Source organism: Rhinoraja longicauda, chromosome 11, assembly GCF_053455715.1.
Source record: "Rhinoraja longicauda isolate Sanriku21f chromosome 11, sRhiLon1.1, whole genome shotgun sequence".
NCBI lineage: Eukaryota > Metazoa > Chordata > Chondrichthyes > Rajiformes > Arhynchobatidae > Rhinoraja > Rhinoraja longicauda.
This window is the reverse complement of record NC_135963.1, coordinates 46,376,659-46,390,433: the sequence shown is the minus strand read 5'-3', so window position 1 is coordinate 46,390,433 and position 13,775 is coordinate 46,376,659. Positions and strand designations below refer to the sequence as shown.

At 41.0% G+C, this 13,775-nt stretch overlaps 1 protein-coding gene across 1 annotated transcript in view; it reads left to right on the top strand.

The window, feature by feature from the left end:
- The window catches only part of LOC144597862 (phosducin-like), a 28,310-nt gene extending 20,620 nt beyond the window's left edge, over positions 1 to 7,690 (top strand). Inside the window, exons 3-4 of the mRNA XM_078407576.1 lie at positions 3,354 to 3,511; positions 5,873 to 7,690. Coding sequence (XP_078263702.1) covers positions 3,354 to 3,511; positions 5,873 to 6,400 — 686 coding nt within the window. The 3' untranslated portion in view covers positions 6,401 to 7,690. The remainder of the gene's footprint in view (positions 1 to 3,353; positions 3,512 to 5,872) is intronic.
- The last annotated feature ends 6,085 nt before the right edge of the window (positions 7,691 to 13,775 follow it).

Below are 13,775 nucleotides of genomic sequence, written 5' to 3'. Positions count from 1 at the left end.
TGTTCCCTGCTTGAAAAGATTGTAGCTGGCACCCTTTTTGCTGTGCTGTTCATTTGGACGATTAACAGAAACCTTCCTACTACACCCACAGATCATCTGCTGAAGGTTGCCATGATGTGACGGAACACATAGGGGGAGGGACACAGTATTTTGTGTGTCTGGGCATCCCCACATGATCATCACTGCTGATCATGTCCTGTGCCACAAGTAGCCCCACATTATTGTGAGTTACAAGATGATAAGGAGAACATATATCAGTCAGATGTGATTCTAAGGATGGTGAATCTGTGGAATTCTTTACCACAGAAATCAATGGATATTTTAAAGGCAGCGATAGATTCTTGATTAATAAGGGTGTAAGGGGTTATGGGGCAAAGGCCAGAGAGTGGGGTTAGAAGGGAGAGATAGATCACCCATGATCACCCAATAAAACTAAAAGAAAAGATGTTGAGTTACTCCAGCATTTTGTGAATAAATGCCTTCGATTTGTACCAGCATCTGCAGTTATTTTCTTACACATATTATAACACAGCAAAGAGTATCCGGAAGCCAGAGGATTGGGAAACTTTCATAGGACAACAGAAGGTAAAAAAAACGGGCAATACGGGCTGAAAAGATGAGGTACGAAGGGAAGTTGGCCAAGAACATAAAGAAGGACAGTAAAAGCTTCTTTAGATATGTTAAGAGAAAAAGAGTAGCAAAGTCAAATGTGGGTCCCTTGAAGGCAGACACGGGTGAAATTATTATAGGTAACAAGGAAATGGCAGAAGAGTTGAACAGGTACTTCGGATCTGTCTTCACTAAGGAAGACACAAACAATCTCCCAGATGTACTGGAGGACAGAGGATCTAGGGGGGTAGAGGAACTGAAATAAATTTTCATTAGGCGAGAAATAGTATTGGGTAGGTTAATGGGACTGAAGGATGATAAATCCACTGGGCCTGATGGTCTGCATCCCAGGGTCCTCAGGGGGAGGTGGGTCTAGAAATAGTGGACACATTGGTGATCATTTTCCAATGTTCAATAGATTCGGGATCAGTTCCTGTGGATTAGAGGATAGCTAATGTTATCCCACTTTTCAAGAAAGGAGCGAGAGAGAAAACGGGGAATTACAGACCAGTTAGCCTGACTTCGATGGTGGGAAAGATGCTGGAGTCAATTATTAAAGAGGTAATAACGGTGCATTTGGATAGCAGTAAAAGGATAATTCCAAGTCAGCGTGGATTTATGAAAGGGAAATCATGCTTGACTAATCTTTTGGAATTTTTTGAGGACGTGACAAGTAAAATGGATGAAGGGGAGCCAGTGGATGTAGGGTATCTAGACTTTCAGAAAGCCTTTGATAAGGTCCCGCACGGGAGATTGGTAACTAAAATTAGAGCACATGGTATTGGGGATTGGGGATATTTTTGAGAGGTAGTTTACAATAGCCAACGAAGCACAGATAGCGTGTTGACATGGATAGAAAATTGGTTGGCAGACAGGAAGCAAAGAGTAGGAGTAAACGGGTCCTTTTCAGAATGGCAGGCAGTGGCGAGTGGAGTGCCGCAAGGCTCGGTTGTTGGGGCCGCAGCTGTTTACCATATATATTAATGATTTGGAAGAGGGAATTAGAAGCAACACTAGCAAGTTTGCAGATGACACAAAGCTGGGTGGCAGTGTAAATTGTGAAGAGGAGGTTGCAGGGTGACCTGGACAGGTTGAGTGAGTGGGCAGATGCGTGGCAGATGCAGTATAATATAGATAAATGTGAGGTTATCCACTTTGGCGGCAGAAACAAGGAGGCAGATTATTATCTCAATGGAGTTAGGTTAGGTAAGGGGGAGGTGCAGCGAGACCTGGGTGTCCTTGTACACCAGTCACTGAAAGTTGGCGTGCAGGTACAGCAGGCAGTGAAGAAAGCTAATGGAATGTTGGCCTTCATAACAAGAGGATTTCAGTATAGGAGTAAAGAGGTTCTTCTGCAGTTGTATAGGGCCATGGTAAGACCATAGCTGGAGTATTGTGTACAGTTTTGGTCTCCTAATTTGAGGAAGGACATCCTTATAATTGAGGCAGTGCAGCGTAGGTTCACGAGATTGATCCCTGGCATTGATCCCTGACATGAGGAAAGATTGAAAAGACTAGGCTTGTATTCACTGGAGTTTAGAAGGATGAGAGGGGATCTTATAGAAACATATAAAAGGACTGGACAAGCTAGATGCAGGAAAATTTTTCCCAATGTTGGGCGAGTCCAGAACCAGGGGCCACAGTCTTAGAATAAAGGGGAGGCCATTTAAAACTGAGGTGAGAAAAAACTTTTTCACCCAGAGTTGTGAATTTGTGGAATTCTCTGCCACAGAGTCTAGTGGAAGCCAAATCACTGGATGGATTTAAGAGAGAGTTAGATAGAGCTCTAGAGGCTAGTGGAATCAAGGGATATGGGGAGAAGCCAGGCACGGGGTATTGATTGGGGACGATCAGCCATGATCACAATGAATGGCGGTGCTGGCTCGAAGGGCCGAATGGCCTCCTCCTGCACCTATTTTCTATTTTTCTATGATTGAATGGCAGAGTAGACTTGATGGGCTGAATGGCCAAATTCTGCTCCTATCCCTTATGACCTTTTGACCTAATGTAATTCAAACCAAAATACTGTGAACAATGAAGAAAGCACTACTGATTGTAGTTTCCATTACTTTGTCAGTCTTCAGGTGTACTGGCAAAACAACTGCTGTGCTGAAATGAATCACCAACAGAAGCGCCTGAACCAATTTCTTATTGGAGTATTTACACCTGAAAATGTTCACTCAATCAAACTAACTATTAAAATTGCATTTATGCTCAATATGCTGATAGGAAACCAATGGATCTAGTTTCTAGGTTTCTGTACTATTCAATTTAATCAATAATTCCCTGGCTCTCCCTATTCTCCGTAACTATCCTCAACGCTTAAATTCCTGAATGAAGAGATATTTAGTCCAAATCCCTCTTTTAAATCAGATCTCTACCATCTACAATAAAAGTTTGTGTGTATTGGAGATTCAAGTGACGTTGATGAATATGTTTATGCGAGCATCATCAGTCCCATTCCTTTGTAAACTTCTCTCTCACACGCCCATCAACTCCTTCCCCCATCCTAATTCTCCTGCCACACATATTTTTGAGAGGTAGTTTACAATAGCCAACGAAGCACAGATAGTACCCAGAGTCCATGGAGATGAGTGGCAGCTTCATTAGCTGCTGCACCATTGTCACATCATTGGTGCTGGGTCAAATGCCTTGTTTCTGTGCATTAAAATTGGATGCAATTCTATGGTGGAGCAATGTTATTGTGACTGGAAGAAGCAGCATTAAACCTTTTACATTTCTAGGTCCAAAAGGAGTGATTAATGACTGGAGAAAGTTTAAACTGGAAAACAAAGACCATGAAACTTCTTCAGACAAAAAGCAACTCCTTAGACAACTGTCATCACCACATCGCTCTTTTAGTAAGAAGGACAAAGACACTCGAAAGAAATTCAGTCGAAAGGTGAGCTAAAATAGGAAGATAATTGATTGTGCAGAAAAATAGATAAGCTAGAGGTAATGATTTGTACAAGTAGAAAAAACGTTTCGCAAAGAAAACTGCAGAATGCAACACATTGAGAAGAGAAAGTGGAGGGAAAGAGGGATGGGGAGAGAGAGAGACCCAATGGATGGGGAGAGAGAGGAAACCAATATCAAGTACAACAAAATGGCAATGAGAACAAAGAGGAATCTATGTTAATTCTACATGAAGGAACCATCATTCTTAAGCGCTATAATGCAATAATGCAAGCAAGTGGGCAGGCATTGGAAGAAGAAATATGGCGGTATACCCATGTATGACCAGAGTTCAATCCCAACCCCAAGGGCCATGCATGTCCTTGCTTCGATGCTGAGTTTTCCTCTGGGTGTTCTAATTTACTTCCTCATCTCAAGGACATGCAGACCAGCAGGCTAATTGGCCATTGTAAATTATCTGTAATGAGTAGATGAGTGGTAGAATATGGAAGAGTTGGTGGGAATGTGGGATGGCCAAGGGAATGGAATTGGCCTGGGAGCTAATGTGGACTCGATGGGCTGAAACAGTCTCTTAATTACATCTTGTGGAAATACGGAGCAGCAGGTATCAGATTATCATGAGATTTTAAAGTTGCCCTATAGAAATAACATAAGGAGAAAAACAAACTTTTTTTGCTCTCTTACTCGGCAAGAACAACCCAACAAAAGAATAATTTCTGAATACTATAACAGGCAATAAATTAAAATAGACAGAATTAAAACCATACAGCATAGTAAGGTTGAAGATTCAGATGAAGTTGAAATCATTAGAAGAAATACAAAGATGTAAAGAACTAATGTAGCTGAAACAAAAAGAGCAAGTTATAGTAGCAACAAAAGGAATGGAACTGGAGTAGGTCACTTGGCCCATCTTATCCGCTCTGCCATTTCAACAAGATCATGTCAGACCTCAACACCACTTTCCTGTATTAACTCCGATTCTTTTAATAACTAAAAATCTTTTGACCTCTGCCCTAAATAGGTTCAGTGACTGAGCCCCGACACTTTCGAGAGTAGTGAATTCCGAAGATTCACTCTTTTCTAGAAGAAATTTCTTCTCAACTCTGCCCTAAATGGGCTCTTGTTCCATACAATTTTGCTGGAGGAAACATCAACCCTCTCCTCCCTGCAAGGACTTTGTATTTTTAAAAATGCGATCACATCTCATTCTCATAAACTAAAAGGAGCGTAGGCCCACTCTGCTTAACCTCACCTTCCATTCATGGATTTGTTCGGGAGAATAATACTCCCCTTTTACAAGTATATTCTTGAAAAGAGATCAAGCCTACGTGCAATATTCCAATCAATGATCAACATAATTGATGCAAGACATTTACTCTTATGCTCAAATCTCTTTATAGTAAAGGCCCACGTACATATTCTACCAATAGTTCAATAGCATTTTATTTGTCACATATGGAACTGCACAGTGAAATTCATTTTGCATTTATTATTCATGCAGGCACAGCCATTTTTGGAGCCACTATTCAAAGTCCAAAGTACGGTCGGCCCACGCGCTCGATGTACTGGAGCAATTCCTGTGAACCAACGTCCCTCTCCTCTACTCGTTTGTTTGGCCGTGTTTGTATCCCCGGTGCACCTCCTGCAGTCTACCTTGAATGCGCTCTCCCGGTTCATAAAGCCTTACCCAGTTCACCAACCAGCCCACTCCAAGTAACCGACGTCTCCAGCTCACTCCCGTTTACGCCGCCTGATGAGCTTTCGGGCAGGTTTCCAGTCCCGTCGACTGATGAGGTTTCGGACGGGCTCCAGCGAGCTTCCGGGGGGTTCCTGATCTAGCTGACCGACGAGCCTTCAGGAGAGGTCCTGCTAACCGATGGATTCTCTGGGCGGGCACGTGCCACAGCCTTCGCCACGTGGCTCACTGAACCTTACTGTAAATTTTCCGTGATTCATATTTGGGGATAACTATGTCCCTCCAAACATCAATCTAATCTCGTCATTGAAAAAAAAATCAGATTGCCATTTTTGAAAAACAAAGAAGCAGAAAAAGTGTGGGATATCTTGCAGGGCATTCAAGAGAAGTGCCAAAAACAAGCAAACAAATTACTTGTCATTGTAGGCAATATAAGAAATTATAATTTAAGGAATTAACAGAATCGTGAATTAAAAAAGACAAGTATTTTGACATCAAAGGTGAGTCAGACATTTTATGCAATAAATAATATCAAGCCAACACTACAGCATTTAGATTAAATGGCACAGATGGTTTAGACAATTTAGAATAAATGACTTCCATGATAAACATTCCGTTGCAAAGCTTTTTCTTTATCCCCCCCCAAAACAGATGAGTGTCCAGGAAAATGAAATGACTCAGGATGAGGAAGATGAGACTTGCCTTCGTACGTACCGCAAGCAAAGCATGCAGGAGATGCACCAGCAGCTCAGCTTTGGCCCTCAGTTTGGGATGTTCTACGAGCTTGAGAATGGGGAGCAATTTTTGGAAGTGATTGAAAAAGAACTGAAAAACACTACAGTGATGGTGAACGTTTATGAAGATGGAGTCAAGGGATGCAAGTCCTTGATCAACTGCTTAACATGCCTTGCTTTGGAATATCCCATGGTTAAATTCTGTAAAATAAAGGCCTCCAACACTGGAGCCAGTGACCGTTTCTCTGACCATATTCTACCAGCATTACTGGTTTATAAGGCAGGGGAGCTAATTGGCAATTTTCTTCACATCACTGAACAGCTAGGTGAAGAATTCTTTGCAGGGGATGTTGAAACCCTTCTAAATGAATACAGCCTTTTGCCAGAAAAAGAGTTTAGCGCTTGTGAAAATGTCAGTGATGGTAGTGATGTAGATATTGAATAAATACTAGTACAGAGGAGCCCAATTCAGATCAGTTCCAGGTACATAGAAGTTAAAAAAGAACCTAATGCACACTTTGCTACACACAATATTCCTTTGCCTCTATGACTCATTGATTTCCATACATGGATTAGCAAGTTTGTATACTAATCAGGTAGGAGAAGCCACAGGTCAGAGTTACTTGAGCTGATCCACTGTACAATAATATTACCAGAGTTTTTCCATACCTCTTCTCACTATTCTTGATTCACTATGTAATCCAAAGATCTACTTTCCCCAGCTTTAAATATGCATAATGACTCAATATTCTATGTTTTTCTGGGGTAGAAAATTCAGAACTTGAAGAAAATGACTTCTCATCTCAATTTTGTCAATGTCTTATTTTGAGATTATGCCCACGTGCACGCTTCCCTTTTCCTTTCTACATCATTATTCATCAATAGTTAAATGAGAAAATTAAATTGATTTCTATTGCAGTTATTCCACATAATATTCACTGCATTGATGAAAAGATTCTAGATTTTGTTTATGTTCAGGTATGCAAAGACAGCAAAGATTTGTTCCAGCCAAAAAGCAATGGTTACACTACAAACCTGACCATCTAATTGAACTTGCGTGAGCCTTCCCCCACTTTCTCTGTAGATTCTAAAAAGTAGAAACATTGAAAATAGGACTTGTTTAGTCCTTTGAGCCTGTTCTGCCAATCAGTACAGGTCACCTATTTCATAACACTTTCCCCCTCTATCCCCACATCCTTTAACGGGGAAGCTTACATTATAAAACTGGTTATCAAATAAATATCTTTAAGATGTAAAATTAAGTGCAAAAGTTCTATCTCAGGCTTGGCCATTATATCTTCTAAAAATCATATCTTTAAACTAGTTAAGCACCCTGTGCAAATAAATAAGAAGTAAGGTAATTTTTTGTTCTGTTTAACAATGCTTGGGTACATTGTAGCACTACTTGTTTGTACTTGACACGTTTCTATTTCAGGTGCACTGTGCTGTTTTGATGGCATATACTCCACTGTGGAAAATTCCCACAGGATTTAGTTAGATTTTTTAAATCTGTCAAAAAAGCTTCAGGAATCTGTGAACGAGAGACAGAAAACCTTAAGTCTAAACTCCTGGGGGTAGAAATCTGTCTTTGTCAATTACATAAAGTTGTTACAGTGCCCTCCATAATGTTTGGGACAAAGACCCATCATTTATTTATTTACCTCTGTACTCCACAATTTGAGATTTGTAATAGAAAATATTCACCTGTGGTTAAAGTTCACTTTGTCAGATTTTATTAAAGGGTAATTTTAGACATTTTGGTTTCACCATGTAGAAATTACAGCTGTGTTTATACATAGTTCCCCATTTCAGGGCACCATAATATTTGGGACACTTGGCTTCACGGGTGTTTGGAATTACTCAGGTGTGTTTAATTGCCTCCTTAATGCAGGTATTAGAGAGCTCTCAGCACCTATTCTTTCCTCCAGTCTTTCCATCACCTTTGGAGACTTTTATTGCTGTTTATCAACATGAGGATCAAAGTTGTACCAATGAAAGTCAAAGAAGCCATTACGAGACTGAGAAACAAGAATAAAACTGTTAAAGACTCAGCCAATCCTTCGGCTTACCAAAATCAACTATTTGGAACATCATTAAGAGAGCACTGGTGAGCTTACTAATCGCAAAGTGACTGGCCACCACAGCTGATGACAGAAGAATTCTCTCTATAATAAAGAAAAACGCCCACACACCTGGTCCTACAGATGAGAAACACTCTTCAGGAGTCAGGTGTCGATTTGTCAATGACCACTGTCTGCAGAAGACTTCATGAACAGAAATACAGAGGCTACACTGCAAGATGGTTAGCCCCAAAAATAGGATGGCCAGGTTACAGTTTGCCAAGAAGTACTTAAAAGAGCAACCACAGTTCTGTAAAAAAGTCTTGTGGACAGATGAGACGAAGATTAACTTATATCAGAGTGATGGCAAGAGCAAAGGATGGAGGAGAGTAGGAACTGCCCAAGATCCAAAGCATACCACCTCATCTGTGAAACACGGTGGTAGGGGTGTCATGGCCTGGGCATGTATGACTGCTGAAGGTACTGGCTCACTTATCTTCATTGATGATACAATTGCTGATGGTAGTAGCATGATGAATTCTGAAGTGTATAGACACATCGTATCTGCTCAAGTTCAAACAAATGGTCAAAACTCATTGGTCGGCGGCTCATTCTACAGCAAGACAATGATCTCAAACATACAGCTAAAGCAACAAAGGATTTTTTCCATAGCTAAAAAATGGTCAATTCTTGAGTGGCCAAGTCAATCACCCGATCTGAACCCAATTGAGCATGCCTTTTATATGCTGAAGGGAAAACTGAAGGGGACTATCCCCAAAACAAGCATAAGCTAAAGATGGCCACAATACAGGCCTGGCAGAGCATTACCAGAGAAGACACCCAGCAACTGGCGATGTCCATGAATCGCAGACTTCAAGCAGTCATTGCATGCAAAGGATATGCAACAAAATACTAAACTTGACTACTTTCATCATATCATATCATATATATACAGCCGGAAACAGGCTTTTTTGGCCCTCCAAGTCCGTGCCGCCCAGTGATCCCCGCACATTAACACTATCCTACACCCACTAAGGACAATTTTTACATTTACCGAGCCAATTAACCTACATACCTGTACGTCCTTGGAGTGTGGGAGGAAACCGAAGATCTCGGAGAAAACCCACGCAGGTCACGGGGAGAACGCATTGACATGACATTGCTATGTCCCAAACATTATGGTGCCCTGAAATGGGGGGGGGACGACTATGTATAAACACTGCTGTAATTTCTACATGGTAAAACCAAAATGTATAAAAATGGCCTTTATTAAAATCTGACAATGTGCACTTTAACCACATGTGATTTTTTTCCAATACACATCTCAAATTGTGGAGTACAGAGGCAAATAAATAAATGCTGGGTCTTTGTCCCAAACATTATGGAGGGCACTGTATTATCGTTTCAGCTGCATAAGAAGCTGATATTTTATTCCATTGACTTGAATGGAAATAAATAATCAGAAGTCGCAATACTGAGTGGTCATTCCCTGAGCCTTCAATCTGCACCACTGTCCAAGATACACTCCTAACCCTTGATCTCATCAGTGAAAATTTAAATTTAATAAATGGCAACTTCTAATTTGGAAAAAAGATCGAAATACACATGTTGATGTGGAGTGGACTTTACTGTATTCTTTACCCTTACATTAATATATTGGTCAATATTACCTGAGTATAAACTTTGTTCTGCTCTCTCCCCACCATTATTGCCTGCCTCTATGGTCAGATCACAGCTGTCAACTAAGCTATGGACTAGTTTTATTACCAGTGCCCTTGTTTAAATTATGTTATAGAAACCTATATGAATAGACTTTAAAAGATTATAATAATTACTGTACATCTTAATGCTTCTTGGGATATTGTTAAACAAAGACAGAATTCAGTATATATCAGTGAGTAAGAAATTGGAAATAAATTGAAATAGTAAATAAGTGGGAAACATTTATATAATCTAAGAATGATGTGGGCAGATATCTTTGACCAAATATTGAAATCCACACCCTTTGTCGATATCTACCAAAGAAACAATCATACCCTTTGTTATAAATGCTCTCCCACCCTAAATATTTCCAAACATTTATTTTTATGTTGCACAAGTGTAATTGCATAGAAGTATTTTCCATTATAGGAAATATTTTTGTTAAGTTTCTTTTTTTGTACATTAAAAGGTATCAATTTACAATAGTAATATAATAAAGATGAAACCTTCATAAGCAGATGCCTGAATTATTTTCTTCCAAGCAGTTCTTAAGTGATGAAGAAATATAACATGGGTTGATACTACTCAGGACACTATGAGAGGTGAGGAATTACAAGTTCACACCTGTAAATCCAGTGAAGACAATGTATCATATCATATCATATATATACAGCGCGGAAACAGGCCTTTTCGGCCCACCAAGTCCGCGCCGCCCAGCGATCCCCGCACACTAACACTATTAACACTATCCTACACACACTAGGGACAATTTAAAAAAAAACATTTACCCTACAATTAATGTACTTATGTTTCAGAACCAAACTAAATTAACTTTGACTTTAGTTACTTCACAGATGCATAAAATAACATCAGCTTTGTCCTATAGTGGAGAGAAAAAAATCCAACCCCAATGCCTAAAGTAGAGCAGCAATAGTGTAAAAACTCCTTAGTTCTTAGCACACAAATATAATGCTGATCAGAGATGGAGTAAGAGACTCATACAGTGTGGAAATGGCCCTTTTGGTCCAACATATCCATGTTCACCAAGATGCCTCAACCAAGCTAGACTCATCTGCCCGTGCATGGCCCATTTCACTTTAAACCTTTCCTACCCAAATAGCCATCCAAATGTCTTTTAAATGTTGTTATTGTACTTGCCTTAACTGCTTAATCTAGAAGCTTGATCCATATATCCATCATCCTGCGTGAAAAGATTACCCCTCGGGTCCCTATTAAATCTTTCCCCCCCTCCTCACAAATGTGGCCTCATCAACGTCTTGTACCACAGCAACATAATGTCCCATCTTCTGTATTAAATTTGCTGATGGATGAAGGCCAGCATGTCTTCTTCATTACCCCATTCTCCTGCGACACCGCTTTCAGGGAACTCTGTGTTAGTACTCCTAGATCCCTCTGCTCTATCAGACTTCACAGTGAACAGTGGGGCCCCGCAAATTTCTTGCACTGATTTGAATTTTCAAAACCCAATACGTCTCATTATCTGAATTAAACTCAATTTCGTATTTCTCGCCCCACTTGGCCTGGTCATGATACTGCTGTAATTCTTGATAACCATATTTACTATTTATACCATTTATTTTAGTCATCTGCAAAATTACAAATTATGCTTTGTACATTTTGATCCAAATCGTTCAGATAGATGACAAACATCAATGGGCTCAACACTAACTCCTGGGGCACACCAAGTCACAGGTCTCTAGTCCGATATACAACCTTCCACCTCTATCCTGTTTCTTATTATTAAGCTAATTCTGTATCGTTAGCTAGCTCTCCTTGGATCCTGTGCAAACTAACCTTGCAGAGCAGCCTACCATGCGGAAAGTACAGAAGACCTTGCTGAAGTTCATATAGACTAGACCCATGGTCTGTCTTCGACAATTTTCTTGATTACTTCCTCAAAAAATCAAATTCAAATGCCAGAGGGGGTAGTTGAGGCAGGTACTAGTACAGCATTTCAAAGACATGGTACATGGATAGGCTTAGAGGGATATGGTCCAAATGCAGGTAAGTGGGACTAGCTTAAATGGGGCATAGATACGTTGGGCCGAAGGGCCCTTCTGTGCTGTGTGACCATGAAAAGAGGATTGTTTTTTCACTGGTGCATTGAAAACTGCGGTGCAATTTTTCCAAGTATATCAAATTATGATAGGAATAGAAACATCAAATACTAGAGGGCATAGGTTCCTTCGGCCCATGAGGCTCCGTCAGCCGCCTCCACTGCCGCTGCAAAGCTCCATCGACCCACGAGCCTCCACCGACCCGCAAGGCTCCGTCAGCCGCTGCAAGGCTCCACCGACCCAGACAAGCTTTGCCGCCCGGCTTCTTTGCAGCTTCCTGGGAGGCATCTGCCTCTGCGGCCTCCTGGGAGGCATGCACCAACATCATTGATTCCCGTACACCTGTAGGTTTCAGACGCACGGGTTACCCACAGCAAGATGGCATCAGAGAAAGGGAAGATCGATGCCTATGAAAGGGCGAGGAGCACACTTCCGGCACCCCCAAAAGTGTTCATAAAGTTTTGAGGTCAGCTATGAGAAGCAAGTGATGGCAACCTTGGCACATGGAAGCAGAGTGGTTGCTGTGGGAAGCGAGAGAAGGCGGCAGGTCGAAGTGTCAGTAGTGGAGTAGGCTGTTGGAGGCTCTACAGCAGGCGGTGGATCATGGAAATCAAGCATTGCTGGAGGATCGACTTTGTGTACTGCCTCAGTAGAAATTTACTTTTCATTTTACACACTACCATCATTGCACACTTAAGGGATTGGACGGGCTAGATGCAAGAAAAATGTTCCTGTAGTTGGGGAGTCCAGAACCAGGGGTCACAGTTTAGGAATAAGGGGTAGGCTATTTAGGACTGAAATGAGGAAAACCATTTTCACCCAGAGTTGTGAATCTGTGGAATTCTCTGCCACAATGGGCAGTGGGGGTCAATTCACTGAATATATTAAAGAGAGAGGGGGGCGTGTCCAATGCTTGGCTGAGTAGACATAACTTTTCAGCACTCCCGAAAACAAAGCCCTAAACTGCTAAAAAAAGACAAACTAAAGGAATTTAAATTAAATCAGAAAGTATACAGAACGTACGGATGCCTTCCAAGAAAGTAAAAGGAGTACAACTGCCACAGAAGCAAGCAAAGGAATCAAGAAAAAAAATCGAAGGTAGGCCCACAGCTCTGATGGAGCAGGGGACTAGATTTGGTGATCCCCCGGCAGGCGGTGAGTCTGGGGAGGGCTCCGATATGAAGCTGGAGTCTACTACTCCCAGCAAGCGCTCTTTGACTCGGGTCAAAATACGAGGGAGTCGCCGTGAGTTACCAAAAAGGCCCACTGTTTGCCGAGAGGCTGCTGATGTTGTGTCTGGAGTTTCGGACTCGAGTGACGATGAGGTAACGGGAGACTCCACTAGCAGTGGAAGTGGAAATGAGGAAGAAGAAGAAAAGCAAGAAGATACAGAGACTAATATGAAAACGATGCTTCAAGAAATTATTAACAGGCTTATGAAAATTGAAGGAGATAACAAATTAATGAGGAGAGATAACAAGAAATTTCGTAAGACTTTGAAAAAAATGGAGGAGAAATTTTAAACAGTGACAAATAAAGTGGATAATATGCAAATGGAAAATGAAATGTTAAAATCTAAAGTGGAAAAAAATGAAGACAGTATTACTGCAGCTGCAATTGAAAGTAAAAAGACGGCAGAGAAGTTGGATGCCTTGGAAAACTATAGCAGGAGAAATAATGTTAAAATTGTTGGTTTGCCAGAGGGAGTGGAGGGGGAAGACCTAATTAACTTTTTTCAAGATTGGATAGTGACCACTCTGGGAATAGATAAACAAGGTCGGATGGAAATAAAAAGAGCACATAGGGCTCTAAGACCGAAACCCTCGGCTAATCAAAAGCCAAGATCTGTGTTGATTAAATTTTTAAGATACCAAGATCGAGAATTGGTTTTCAAAACAGTTGGGAATAATATAAGAGAGGGAAAACCAATAGAACATGAAGGCACTAAAATAATCTTTTACCCAGACATCAGTAATGCCTT